The sequence below is a fragment of the Cupressus sempervirens genome, chromosome 7 (genome assembly GCF_028749045.1).
Source record: "Cupressus sempervirens isolate cs-2001-9-10 chromosome 7, ASM2874904v1, whole genome shotgun sequence".
Classification (NCBI taxonomy): Eukaryota; Viridiplantae; Streptophyta; class Pinopsida; order Cupressales; family Cupressaceae; genus Cupressus; species Cupressus sempervirens.
In genome coordinates, this window is record NC_143124.1 from 800,969,111 (window position 1) to 800,982,491 (window position 13,381).

Consider the following 13,381-nt stretch of genomic DNA (forward strand, 5'->3'; position numbering starts at 1 on the left):
ATTCACACAACCTACCTTGGCCTCCAAATTTTTTTTTAACCCTCTTACTGTAGGCTACACTGGTGTTGACAAGGGCTACGGTGTTTGGCTTTGCACCTGGCAGCTTAATTTTTCAAAGCATCTAAACCTACACATCTTTCCCTGCACTATGTGCATTGTAAACTCGCTAGCTCTCTTGCACGAGTCACATAGGTGAAAAGGATGTTGAAATATAAACCTTGTTCTTTCATTCTGCCTTATATACAAATTCCAATACCTATTACTTTATGCAGGTAGAAGTATTAAGTAATTTAAGATCTTATATTTGTATTTTTTTGAACCAATTCTTCCTTAATGGAGAGCGTTGAGGGAACCGCTCGATCCCTAAACTTGTAAGGGCCTCTTTCTCATCTCAAGCTTAGTGAGAAGATGATTTTTGATTTCCCTTTAACATAAAGAAAATGTCCTCATTTCCTTAACTGCGGGAAGTTCTATAGTCTAATGATTCTCAGGGGCCTTGATTACTCTGCATCATTGGCGGGAAGAATGACAGAACAAAAGGACTTCAGTTTTGTTATTGGGCTTTCCTTCAATCGCTCCATGGCTCTTATGTGCCGCAGAGGATCATATGGATGAACCTGTGGAATGTAATGGAAGTTTTTCAATTAGGAGTTTTTATTTTAGTAGTAAAATGCTCTGTTGATTCTATTATAAGTTTAAGTAAAATGCTATGTAGAATATATTAGAGTATGCTATAACCCTTTATTTTTTCATATTGATTTATATCTATTGAGTAACATGCTCTGTAGAATATATTAGGAGTATATGATATAATCTTTTATTTTTTCATATTGATTTACATCTCACTATTCCCCTTTATATTTTTGTATTAGTTTACATTCATCAATGTATCCCTTTGTTTTTCATTAATTAAATTTTTTGGTAATTTCAAAATAATTTAATTTATGGTTTAAGAATATGATGTAAATTCTTATCATAACTAAAGAACACGGAATATTGACTTGAATGGACTTCTGCATGGCAATATCCATTTCTCTTTTTTTCTCTAACTAAGTTGAATGTTTTTAAATATATTTTATTAAATTAAAACCTATTTTGATGTAATAAAAATAATGTTTTCATTAAAAGAATGGTAGTAATTGATTTGGAGGGTATCCTACCATTTTTTTTCCTCTAAATATGAAATTGCATAATACAATTATAGTTACGTTAAAAATATATATATGTTGCCAAATAAGAAGTAATTTTTTATTGGACTATGATTCCATGCTTTGAGGGATGTTTTTATCAATGTGGTGCCTTGACAGGGAAAGAAAGTTAAAGATAGCCTCAAATAGAGCTCATTGTAAACCCATTGCTTGATACAATTCACAAAAATGTTTTAATTAGATTATTGGTGTGATAATCAGGATCAGAGTAATTGCATTCTAGATACAATTGCCCCATAATTCATAGAGATATCAAATCAAACAATATATTGCTAAGCAAGAGAATGGAAACAACTTCACATATATGCCAACACTAGGCAATTAATAGAAAAAGCCACACAAATAGCTTTAGCATATTAATTTTAGAGATCATGTTGGGAAGAAAGCCTCTTTATACGAATATCTCAAATGAAATTATCAACATTCTACACTCGGTAAGAACAACGATAGTTGTATTGTGTAGACATAATTTATTCAGTCAAGCAAATACAGGTGCAATTTTGTTTATTGATATTGATTTGTGTCGCTGTAGTCAAGGTTGATGGTTTTTGGAGGAGATATTGAGAAGCTGATAGATAAAGATGCAGGGGATAACTATCACCTCGGAGTAATGTCTAAGTTGGGGATTCTACTTGGCATACGATTTATTGTTAGTGGCTTGCCTCAATCTTTGAAATGCTCTGGCCTGAAGTCATTTGCATCAATTATCATTTGTGAGATTTAAATTTTGTAGAAAAACTTTGAACATGGTGTGGTTGTTGTGAGCTATAGAATCCACATGAATTCAAATATAATTGAAGTTGCATTGTGGCCACCTCATTGATATAAATATATGCAAAATGTGGTAACGTTGACAAGGCATCCATGATGCTTGATGGAAGTTTAAACAAATTAAAGTGTATAAATTTAAATTTTATAAGTGAATTTCATTATAATATTTTTAGAAAAAATATTATAGTAGAGTTATTACTTAAATCTGATTTAGAAATATAATATTTTATTTTATTTTATTAACTTTTAAAAAGATTTTAAAAGATACGTAGGTTCTATTGGATGTGTTTGATTTTATATTTTGAGCTTTAATAATATCTAAGATGAAATCTTCATTTTTAAATTTTTGATACTGAAACTTCTGTCACTCTGAGCAAAAAAATGTATAAAGAAAACAAATGTCATTTTTTCTTTGTCTCTTTAATTATTAATTGTTTAAAATTTATAAATATAAGCAGAAAGAAAAAATCTTTAATAAAGTTATTATGGAAACATTCTATTTTGGTTGAATACTCATTGAATTGATCAAATAGGAACCCTTTAAAATATAATAGAAATCATTTTAAAATTAGAAAGTATAGATGTTAAAAAAAAAATTAAGAAAAAAAATAATAATAAGTAATATTAAGTTTTTAAGTACATTTTTTATTGATAATTTAAAAAGTTCTTTGTGAAAAAATATAAGTTTCATTTTTTTTAAAAATAAAATATTTATGGACATATTTGATTTAGAAGATACTAGAACCACTTAATCAATTATAAAGTTTGAGTTTTAGTAACTAATTTATAGCCTTAATTTGAATACCATCACCATTTAAATAACATACTAATTGATCAACTCAAAATTAATTTATAATTTTAAAACAATTTCAGAGATATTTTTCTACATGCACCTATTCTCAATTTGTCTCACATCTCAAACTATTTAAGAAACAAAATATTTAAATATCACCCTAACCCTAAATTTTAAACGCCCATCCCAAATGTTAAACCATAAATCTTAAATATCAAGCCAAGTTATAATATTAAATAGTAAACTTAATCTTGAATGCTACACCCCGGTTGCTAAAACCATGCTCACATCTAAATATGGAATGTACATCTTATATGATAAATGATAAAGTTAAAATGGAAACATTCTATTTTTTTTGAATATTCATTGAATTGATCAAATAGGAAACTTTTAAAATATAATAGAAATCATTTTAAAATTAGAAAGTACAAATGTAAAAAATAAATCAAGAAGAAATAATAAAATAATAAGTAATATTAAGTTTTTAAGTACATTTTTAACTTGATAATTAAAAAAACTCTTTATGAAAAAATAGAAGTTTATTTTTAAAAATATTTATGGACATATTTGATTTAGAAGATATAGAACCACTTAATCAATTATAAAGTTTGAGTTTTAGTAACTAATTTTAAACCTCAATTTAAACACCATCACCACTTAAGTAACATACTAATTAGTGAACTCAAAATTAATTTATCATTTTAAAACAAGTTGAGAGATATCTTTCTAGACACACCTATTCTCAATTTGTCTCAAAATATTTAAGAAACATCTCAAACTATTTAAGAAACAAATTATTTAAATCTCACCCTAACACCAAATTTTAAAAGCCTATCCGAAATGTTAAACCTTAAATCTTAAATATCAAGCAAGTTATAATATTAAATAGTAAACCCTAATCTTGAATGCTACACCCCAATTGCTAAAACCACCCTCACATCTAAATATGGAATGTACATTTTATATGATAAATGATAAATCCTACTTGAAACCATAGTCCGAAATGGTAATAGAAAATGATGAAACAAGCCTAATCGTAATAGTAAATTTTAAGCCCTAACTTCAAACCTATTTTTTAAAAGATAAAATCCTAATCCTAAATGTTAAACCATATTACTAGACCTAATTGATGAGATACACACACACCACACTCCACACACATAGAGAAAGGGAGGGGGGTGTAAATTGGAGCCAAGAGATGGTGATATGCCACAATAAATACCATGCGAATGTAAATAAAAGGTAATAGATAAGATATAGCTCTAGGAAGACAATAATTAGAACTCAGAATACGTAGAAATAGTGATAGGGGATGGAAGAGGGGAGAAGGGTAATTACATAGGGACATGTGTGAGATATGGTGAGAGACATGAGATAAAGTTAGAGGGTAAATAACAAGGAAGCAACAGAGATAGAAGGGACATGTGAGAGAGAGATGGAGAGATGGAAATTAGATGTTGAGAGTGATGCAGGCGCATCTCATTACTAAATCATTTCAAAGGTCCAAGATTCTCCATATATTTTAAATGGTCAATTTTAATAATTTAGGATTATGTCTTAGTGGATAGAATTAGGTGTTTTATTAAATAAATGTTATAGTTTTTAGTCGGATATGTTAGAGAGTTAGAGGAAAGGGTTAATGATGTTAGTGTCGGTTTTAGAAAGGATAAAATTAGTAATAGAAATGCCATGTGGTCAATAATTAAAAGAATCTCATCAGAAAGTTGGTGGCAATTTTAAGAGTGTTCATAATGACGAAAAAATGGCTATGGAATAAAAGAAACCATTTCATATTCCTTCTATTTGGAGGAAAGTCGGTTTTCTTTAAAAAGCCAATCCTATTCTTAGCAGTTACAAGAATATCCATGATTGCTGCATGGTATTGATGATTCCTATTCTTAGCAGTTACAAGAATATCCATGATTGCTGCATGGTATTGATGGTAAAACATCTTTCAGATTCCTATTCTTAGATGGAAAAGAAAACATTTTTATTACTACTGGACAGCAAGGCCAGTCAGACTTTGGTTATTAAAAAGCCAATCTTTTATGTAAAGAAAGGATTTGAACTTGGGGAGGAATGGGAAGTTTTATGTCTCCTTTGGTCTCGTGTGTTTTTTTTTCAAGATTATGGTTCTACTGTTATGCTTCATATATTTCTCATGGCAATCAGTTTAGGGAATAACAATTGCAAAAAAATGTACTCTGATGCGGGGTTAAGATCTCGAGTTTGAACCGTTGGATTTCTCTCAAATTTTTATATTTTGTTTGAAACCTAGTTACGCCAAATATCAATGGTTCGATTGAGTAAATCTTTTTTGGTTCGAAAGTTATTCATGTCTGAGCGCGGGTCTATCCGACGGTAGCAAGAAGATATTTTGGAGGATTTATTTTCAGAAAAAATGTACTCTGATGCGGGGTCAATATCTCAGGTTTGAACCCTTGGATTTCTCTCAAATTTTTATATGTTGTTTGAAATCTAGTTACGCAAAATATCAACGGTTGGATTGAGTAAATATTTTTTGGTTCAAAATTTATTCATGTCTGAGTGCGGGTCTATCCGAAGGCAGCAAGAAGATATTTTGGGGGATTTTATTTTCAAAGTTTTGTTTATTGAATCTGATTTTAGTGTGTGATCCTGAAGGTTGTAGATGCCCCTTGAAGAAACTCAGTTGAGTGACTGATTCCTCCTGAGTTTTCCAAAGTGTGGCTCTGCATCATTTTAGGTATCAGAGCCTAGCAAAAGGTTTGGGAAAAAGTATTTGTGTATATGTTTGTGTGATTGTGAAAGATTGAGAGAAATAGTCTGAGAAGAAGTCCAGGAGACTAGATAAGAAGAAAATAACCTAGCTGAGGAATGATGGGACAAGAAAAAGCAGCTTTATTGTATCTTTTTAGAAGGTATCGGCAGAGAAAGGATTCTAAACAGAAGGAGATAGAGGAAAAGAAGAAAAGAGAGAAAGAAGAAAGGAGAAAACAAAGAGAAGAGCTAAGCAAGATAGAAGAGGAGATAAACAATTTGAGAAGGAGACTTGAGGAGAATAACGCTAAGTTGAAAGAAGTGCAGCAAGAACACAAAGTGTAGCAACAAGAAGTGCAGCAAGTATCTCTTGATGAGAGCAGTAACAAGACAAGCCCTGTTGGATTTGAATGCAAACAATCTGTGGTTGGAACAGTAACATGTCCTTTGAAAATAGAGAAGAGTACAATGCTAGAAGGTACTCCTATGAAAAATATTTTGGAGGCTGAGGATAAGAAGGAAGAAGTGATTCAAAGCACACAGGTAGACGATGCAGAGTTAGATCAAGAAGAGGAAAACAATCTATTAGAAGGGCATAGACAGCATGTGAATGTTGGTGTAGAGACTAAGAGTGAACAATAGGAGGTTGTTGTTGAACCTTGTGAGGAAAAGGTTCTTGCAGATAAAGAAGAGTTGGTGACAGGTGTGGTTGCAGACAATATTTTCCCAGATGATGGAGATGTTGACACAAATGATCAGAAAGGAAAAGATGTAGTGCAAAGATCAAATGCTGAAGAGAAGACTATTGATGACAAGAATGAAGTATTTGTTGATCATTATGATGCTCTAGAGATATACAAACGAGAAGCAGATGTTGGTATGATAATTTGGTATTTTTATGCAGGTGATACGAGGCTGTTAAATATATTTGTTCCAAGATTTGACACAGGTACCATGGAATGTATTCATTCTACAGTTTGGAATCAGAATGTTCTAGCAAGCAGCATCAATTCCATCATTCTTATGGTGACATTATTGCTTACATACAATTGGGAACTCCGAAAAAAGATTGCAGCAATTCAATGGGACTTGAATTTTTCTGTCCCTGGGAGTATGATGTAGGCGCATCTCATTACTAAATCATTTCAAAGGTCCAAGATTCTCCATATATTTTAAATGGTCAATTTTAATAATTTAGGATTATGTCTTAGTAGATAGAATTAGGTGTTTTATTAAATAAATGTTATAGTTTTTAGTCAGATATGTTAGAGAGTTAGAGGAAAGGGTTAATGATGTTAGTGTCAGTTTTAGAAAGGATAAAATTAGTAATAGAAATGCCATGTGGTCAATAATTAAAAGAATCTCATTAGAAAGGTTGTGGCAATTTTAAGAGTGTTCATAATGACGAAAAAATGGCTATGGAATAAAAGAAACCATTTCATATTCCTTCTATTTGGAGGAAAGTCAGTTTTCTTTAAAAAGCCAATCCTATTCTTAGCAGTTACAAGAATATCCATGATTGCTGCATGGTATTGATGATTCCTATTCTTAGCAGTTACAAGAATATCCATGATTGGTGCATGGTATTGATGGTAAAACGTCTTTCAGATTCCTATTCTTAGATGGAAAAGAAAACATTTTTATTACTACTAGACAGCAAGGCCAGTCAGACTTTGGTTATTAAAAAGCCAATCTTTTATGTAAAGAAAGGATTCGAACTTGGGGAGGAATGGGAAGTTTTATGTCTCCTTTGGTCTCATGTGTTTTTTTTTCAAGATTATGGTTCTACTGTTATGCTTCATATATTTCTCATGGCAATCAGTTTAGGGTATAACAATTGCAGAAAAATGTACTCTGATGCAGGGTTAATATCTCAGGTTTGAACCGTTGGATTTCTCTCAAATTTTTATATGTTGTTTGAAACCTAGTTACGCCAAATATCAATGCTTGGATTGAGTAAATCTTTTCTGGTTCGAAAGATATTCATTTCTGAGCATGGGTCTATCCAAAGGCAGCAAAAAGATATTTTGGGGGATTTATTTTCAGAAAAAATGTACTCTGATGTGGGGTCAATATCTTGGGTTTGAACTGTTGGATTTCTCTCAAATTTTTATATATTGTTTGAAACCTAGTTATTCCAAATATCAATGGTTGGATTGAGTAAATATTTTCTGGTTCAAAAGTTATTCATGTCTGAGCGCGGGTCTATCTGTAGGCAGCAAGAAGATATTTTGGGGGATTTATTTTCAGAACAAATGTACTCTGATGCGGGGTCAATATCTCGGATTTGAACCATTGGATTTCTCTCAAATTTTTATATGTTTTTTGAAACCTAGTTATGCAAAATATCAATGGTTAGATTGAGTAAATATCTTTTAGTTCAAAAGTTATTCGTGTCTGAGTGCGGGTCTATCCGAAGGCAGCAAGAAGATATTTTGGGGGATTTTATTTTCAAAGTTTTGTTTATTGAATCTGATTTTATTGTGTGATCCTGAAGGTTGTAGATGCCCCTTGAAACAACTCAATTGAGTGACTGATTCCTCCTGAGTTTTCCAAGGTGTGGCTCTGCATCAGAGAGTAGTGAATGGAGAAAGTACATAAGAGGGTGATTAGGAGGAGAGGGGGAGAAGGGGAGAGGATGAAAAATAGAAAGATGGTGGATATGGGGGGGAGTAAGATATAGGGAGGGGAGGGAGATGGAAGAAAGGGAGATGATGATGGGAAAAAAGATGATGTAGACAAAGGGAAAGGGGAGAGTGAGAGAGAGATAAGGTAGAGAGAGAATGTAAAGATTCATAGATATGAGATAGATGGGAGATGTAAGAGACATGTGGGAGTGAAGAAATATAGAGAAGGTGAGCGACATGAGGTAGTGACAGATGGTAAATAGAGAGAGGGATGGGTGGTGTTGAAAAATATGTGAGAAAAAAGGTAAGATAAAGGGAAGAGGGTGAAAGATATGAGCTAGATATAGGTGGAAATTGGGGGGAGATATGGTCAGAGGTGGGAAAAAGAGAAAGAAGGAGAAGTGGGAGAGGAGAGATGAGGTGGACAAGGAAAATGAGGGGACAAGATCAAATAGATCACAAGAAAGAGTATCATTAGGGTTCAAGATAGATAGGTATGATGGACAATGAGAGTAATTATGGATGTAGAGAGAGAGGAGGGGGGGGGGGGAGAGAGACAAAAGGGAGGGGGGGGGGGGGGGGGGAGAGAGAGAGAGAGAGAGAGAAGGTAGGGGGAGTGGGGAGGCTTTACATTATAAGGGGTGGAGGGGGGCAGCATAATTATAGAATGGGACATGTGAGGGAGAGTGTGACAAGGGAGATGAGGGTGAGCCATGAAGTAAACACTATGTAAGAGAGCAAGAGATAAAGATACACAAGACAAAGAGAGTAGATAGTAATAATAAGAGGGGACGCAATAGAGGGTGGGGCATGAGAGACGCGAGGTAGACATAGAAAGAATGTGGGAGATAAGGAGATATGAGGAGGGGACATGAGAGTGAGATAAGAGGAAATATGGTGAGATAAAGAACATGACTAAGAGATGTGGGGTAGATATAGAGGGTAAATATGGGGAAGAGATTGTGAGAGGAGGGAGAGGAGAGACTTAAAGAGATTAATGATGCAAGAAGGGATAGAGATGATGTAGAGATAAATGGTAATAAAGAATAGGATTTGGTAAGTAACGGTTGAAATTGGAGAAAGGGAGAAACAAGGAAAGGAATAAGGTAGAAAGAGACAACATTCAAGGGGAGAGAGATGAGGTAGAGAGAAAGAGAATAATTAGGGCATCAAATTGATGGAAATGATGATGAGGGGAGGAATTTTTGAGAGAGAGAGAGAGAGAGAGAGAGAGAGAGAGAGAGATGGTAATTAGGGGTAGGAGACGGTAATATGTGGTGGGAAACATGAGAAAGGGAGTAGACGAGAAAGAGAAAGAGAGAACAGTGAGAGGGAGAGATATGAGGTAGAAAAAATAGGATAATTTGATAAGTAGAGAGAGGGGGAGGATACTTTGTAATAGAGTAATTAGCATGTGACACATATGAGGGAGAAAGAGAGAGAAGAGGACCTAGAGGGTGAGAGAAATGGGCTAGGGATATATGGTAATCAAGACGAATAAATGGCAATTAAGAGGAATAGATGGTGAGAGGGGGAGGGATATAAGAGAAAGAGGGAATATGAGAGGGAATAGGGAAGAGATGGGATTAATATAATAATTATGGCATAGGATAGATAAACATGGTAATAAAAGAAGAGAAGAGAGGATATTACTAATAAATATAGGGGGGAGGGAAGGGGGGGTTAACTAGGAGAACACATGCTAAGAGGAGGGTTAGGAGAGAGGGAAAGAGAGTAATTATGGGGGCTGATATATGTATTTATATGTTAAGGAAAGAAAGATGAGAGAGAGAGAGAGAGAGAGAGAGAGAGAGAGATTATGTAAAGATATATCAGGTATTTAGGGGGAAGCAATGGCTAGAGGGGAAAGGAGATGGAAAAAAGATAGAAGGGGGAGTGGAGAGAGATAGAGGTAAATATAGAAAGAGGAAAATTTAGGCCCAAAATAAAGGGGGGGAGAGAGAAAGAGAGAAGGGGATGATGGTAAGGCATGAGGTATACATAGTGTGAAGGATGAAAGGTAAAGAAACATGAAAGAGTTGTTGAGACTTTAATTTAATGATTAATAAGCAAACTATGTATTATAAAAGTTGAAGCCTTAATAACTCTCTAACTCTTGATTTCCTTAAAGAAGTCCCACTACGAGCTTTGCTCTATTGCAAATAATTATCTAGCTCTAAGGATAAAACTTATGCTAACACTAATGCAAATGGAAACTCTAATCTCAATCCAAAGTTTAATTCTAATTACTTGAATAAAAAATATACATTTTGTTCATACTAATTATTATATATGTGGTGATTTTTTAATTTTTTTTTCAAAGGGAATCTATTACATTAAGCATATTTTTTAAGTGAACATATAAATTATATAATGTATTATAAAATATATTTTATAATTATTATTTATACCAATAAAATGTCTTTCATTCTGTCGTCACGAGTGCTACTAGCTTATATATATATAAGCCGCGAGATATCCTTCTCGAGGTGCCTATTTTCATAATCTTACTCAGTGCAATAGGCGCCTCGAGAAGGATATCTCTCGATTTATCATATATATATAGAATATATATAAGCTAGTATAGCTTCTTCCCTAGAAAGTGGAGAATCGAGAATAAATCATCTGGAGCAATGACTAGATAGAGAGAACGTGGAAACATGTAAAATAAGTAAAGAATGGCATCATGACTAGATAGAGAGAATGTGGAAACATGTAAATTAAGTAAAGAATGGCATCTCCTCTTTATTCAGCTCTTTCCTTTGAAAGGTGAAGGATGATGATGAATAAATGAACCACTCGAGGAAAGTGAAGAGAGCATCCAGCTCGAGTGAGTGGACTTGTAAAGTAAATACTCATTCCAATTAGGTTGAAGTGCATGCAACATGTGACAAATTATGCGAAATAGGTGGTGATCGTCATGTTCCTTTGAGCTTTCCTCTTTTAAACAGCTCAAGGAAGCTTAAAAGAGGCTGAGATTTTACCAAGAAGCAAGAAGCTTGAAATATCCTTGCCATATTCTAGCAGAACATCTAAACTTGAATAAACATGGACGCTGAAAATGCCCACATTATTCAATGGTTGGAAGAAAGCCGGGAAGATTCGTATGTTTCAGAAGAGGGAGGACATGGGAAGCCTGCGAGTCTTTTCATGGTGCCAAAAACAATGAAAGGAAATTATGATGTTGTCTACAGTCCTCAGGTAATATCTTTGGGGCCTTATCATTTCCTCAAACCTCATCTTGCTGATATGGAATTCGAGAAATCTAAAATCATTGCAAGAGTAGTAATGAGAAAACTTCCTCCTCTTTTCTTCAAACCAATTCAAAAAGTTAGAGATGGAGGTAGCCTTGATTCAGATTTGCAGCATGACAACAGCTTTTTTAGAAGTGTAGTTCCTCATTGTAGGGATTTCTATGGAGACTATCAGTTTCTTCAAAATCTGAAAGAGGAGACATTCGCCTTGATGATGTTTAGGGATTCTTCATTTCTTCTTGTTTTCCTCGCACAACATGTTGCCAATCGCAAGAATGGCTGGCCTCATTTGAGGCCTTTGTTGCTCAAACATGTTTTTATTATTCTCCATTCTGGATTGAGCCCTATGAAGATCAAGGTTTAGCTAGTAAATTTCATCTCTTGCATAGCCTCCATTCAACTGTTTATAGCAGGCCCCGTTATAAGGATGCTGGCAAACGTCCTGTTAATGGCTGGTCTCTCTTCAAATGGCTAAAAAATCGTAGTCTTTGTCTCAGAAAAAGAAATGGTAAGAGGGGTGATAAAAAGAGACAAGATCCCTCTAGCCTGTTTAATATTTTTCCCTCTGCTTTAAAATTAAGCAAAGCTGGAGTGAAATTCAGGCATTATGAGGGAGGCATTGATCAGATAAGGTTTGACAAAGCCCACTTTACTTTATATCTTCCTGTGTTGAAGGTCGGTATTGTGACAGAGACGATTGTTAAAAACCTGATTGCTTTTGAGTTGTGTTCATCAGAGAGTGAAGACAATTGTGTTACTAGTTTTGCTCGTTTGTTGGACGAGCTGATTCAAGAGGTCAAAGACGCTGAGGAGTTGAGAAGAAATGGAGTCCTTGTGAATTGGTTTGGGAGCGATGATAAAATGGTGGAGGTTGTGAAAAACATGAGCAGTACTTGTACATGGAAACCATACTTCAAACCTGTGAATGATGCGAGAAGCAGCCTCAAGGCTTACTACTCAAGAAGCAGCCTCAAGACTTACTACTCAAGAAGCACATGGAGAATCCTGTGGATTGAATTTGTGGACACATATTGTTCAAAACCATGGCTTTTGATATCTGCCGTCGCGGCTTCTGTGTTGCTTGTTATGACTGCTCTGCAAGTTTTGCGTTTGTTCTACACCTGCAATAAGAATGCCTAGGTAATTTAATATGTCTGCTAGGATCGAAATTGTTAAATTTCTCAAGTGTTCTAATATTAATTAGTGACAGATTTGGTTTTAGTGTGGAGCATATTCACACGAGACATTGCAAATAATATGACTCGTGTTTTAGTCCCATGAAAGAAATTATAAGCGAGGAGCTGCTTGCTGCTGAAGTTCTTGCTTCTTGCAAATAATCTTGTTTATGTTGGGTTTTACTTTTTATTTAATTATAATATTCAGGCAAATTAAAAGAATTATGTAACAGTCATGTGCAATAAAAACAATATTTAAACAAGGGCTGCGTGCAGCACTAGTCCGTGCCTTTGGTGAGCTTAGATAATGAATGAAGGGAACATAGAGTATTAAACGTGGTCAAGAATAACAACATGTGTAACTGGTTCAGTCATTGGATATAGTGGACATAAATGCATGAGCAGTCTGGGAGCATAACCCATGTATACACAGTACTGCAATTAATTCTATGAACCAGATATTAAATGAATAAGATTGCTACAAGAGAGTCGTCTGAAAATTGCAGAAAAATAAGTGTAAGTCTGCAGTCATATGCTTGGAACCAGCGAATTTCCTGGTAAAGCAAGAATCAAATCAGAAGTTAAACAGACCAACATCCCATAAACATACAAATTATCTTGGCAGTAACCAGTTATGATGATGAATTGAGAATTTTCTAGCCCCTTTAAAACGAAAAGTCTTGATAAAGTTAATAAAGACTTACCTTGAAAAACATGCTAGGGATGGCAGTAAGTACAGCAAAAATGAGTGTAGATCTAGAAGGCGTGAATGGGGTATTGTTCCAGCAAGAATTGGAATTACCAAAAGAAGGCA

At 34.2% G+C, this 13,381-nt stretch overlaps 1 protein-coding gene across 1 annotated transcript; it reads left to right on the forward strand.

Moving 5' to 3' along the window:
• Positions 1–11,186: 11,186 nt before the first annotated feature.
• Positions 11,187–12,532, forward strand: LOC149549809 (putative UPF0481 protein At3g02645). Its single transcript, XM_089794382.1, has 2 exons — positions 11,187–11,692; positions 11,806–12,532. Exons 1-2 carry the CDS (start codon positions 11,187–11,189, stop codon positions 12,530–12,532), a joined length of 1,233 nt encoding a protein of 410 aa, XP_089650508.1.
• The last annotated feature ends 849 nt before the right edge of the window (positions 12,533–13,381 follow it).

Coding starts and splice junctions, on each gene's coding strand:
- LOC149549809 (XM_089794382.1), top strand. CDS start 11,187: ATGGACGCTGAAAATGCCCACATTATTCAATGGTTGGAAGAAAGCCGG. Junction 11,693..11,805: donor TGGCCTCATTTGAGGCCTTT/GTTGCTCAAACA, acceptor TGTTTATAGCAG/GCCCCGTTATAAGGATGCTG.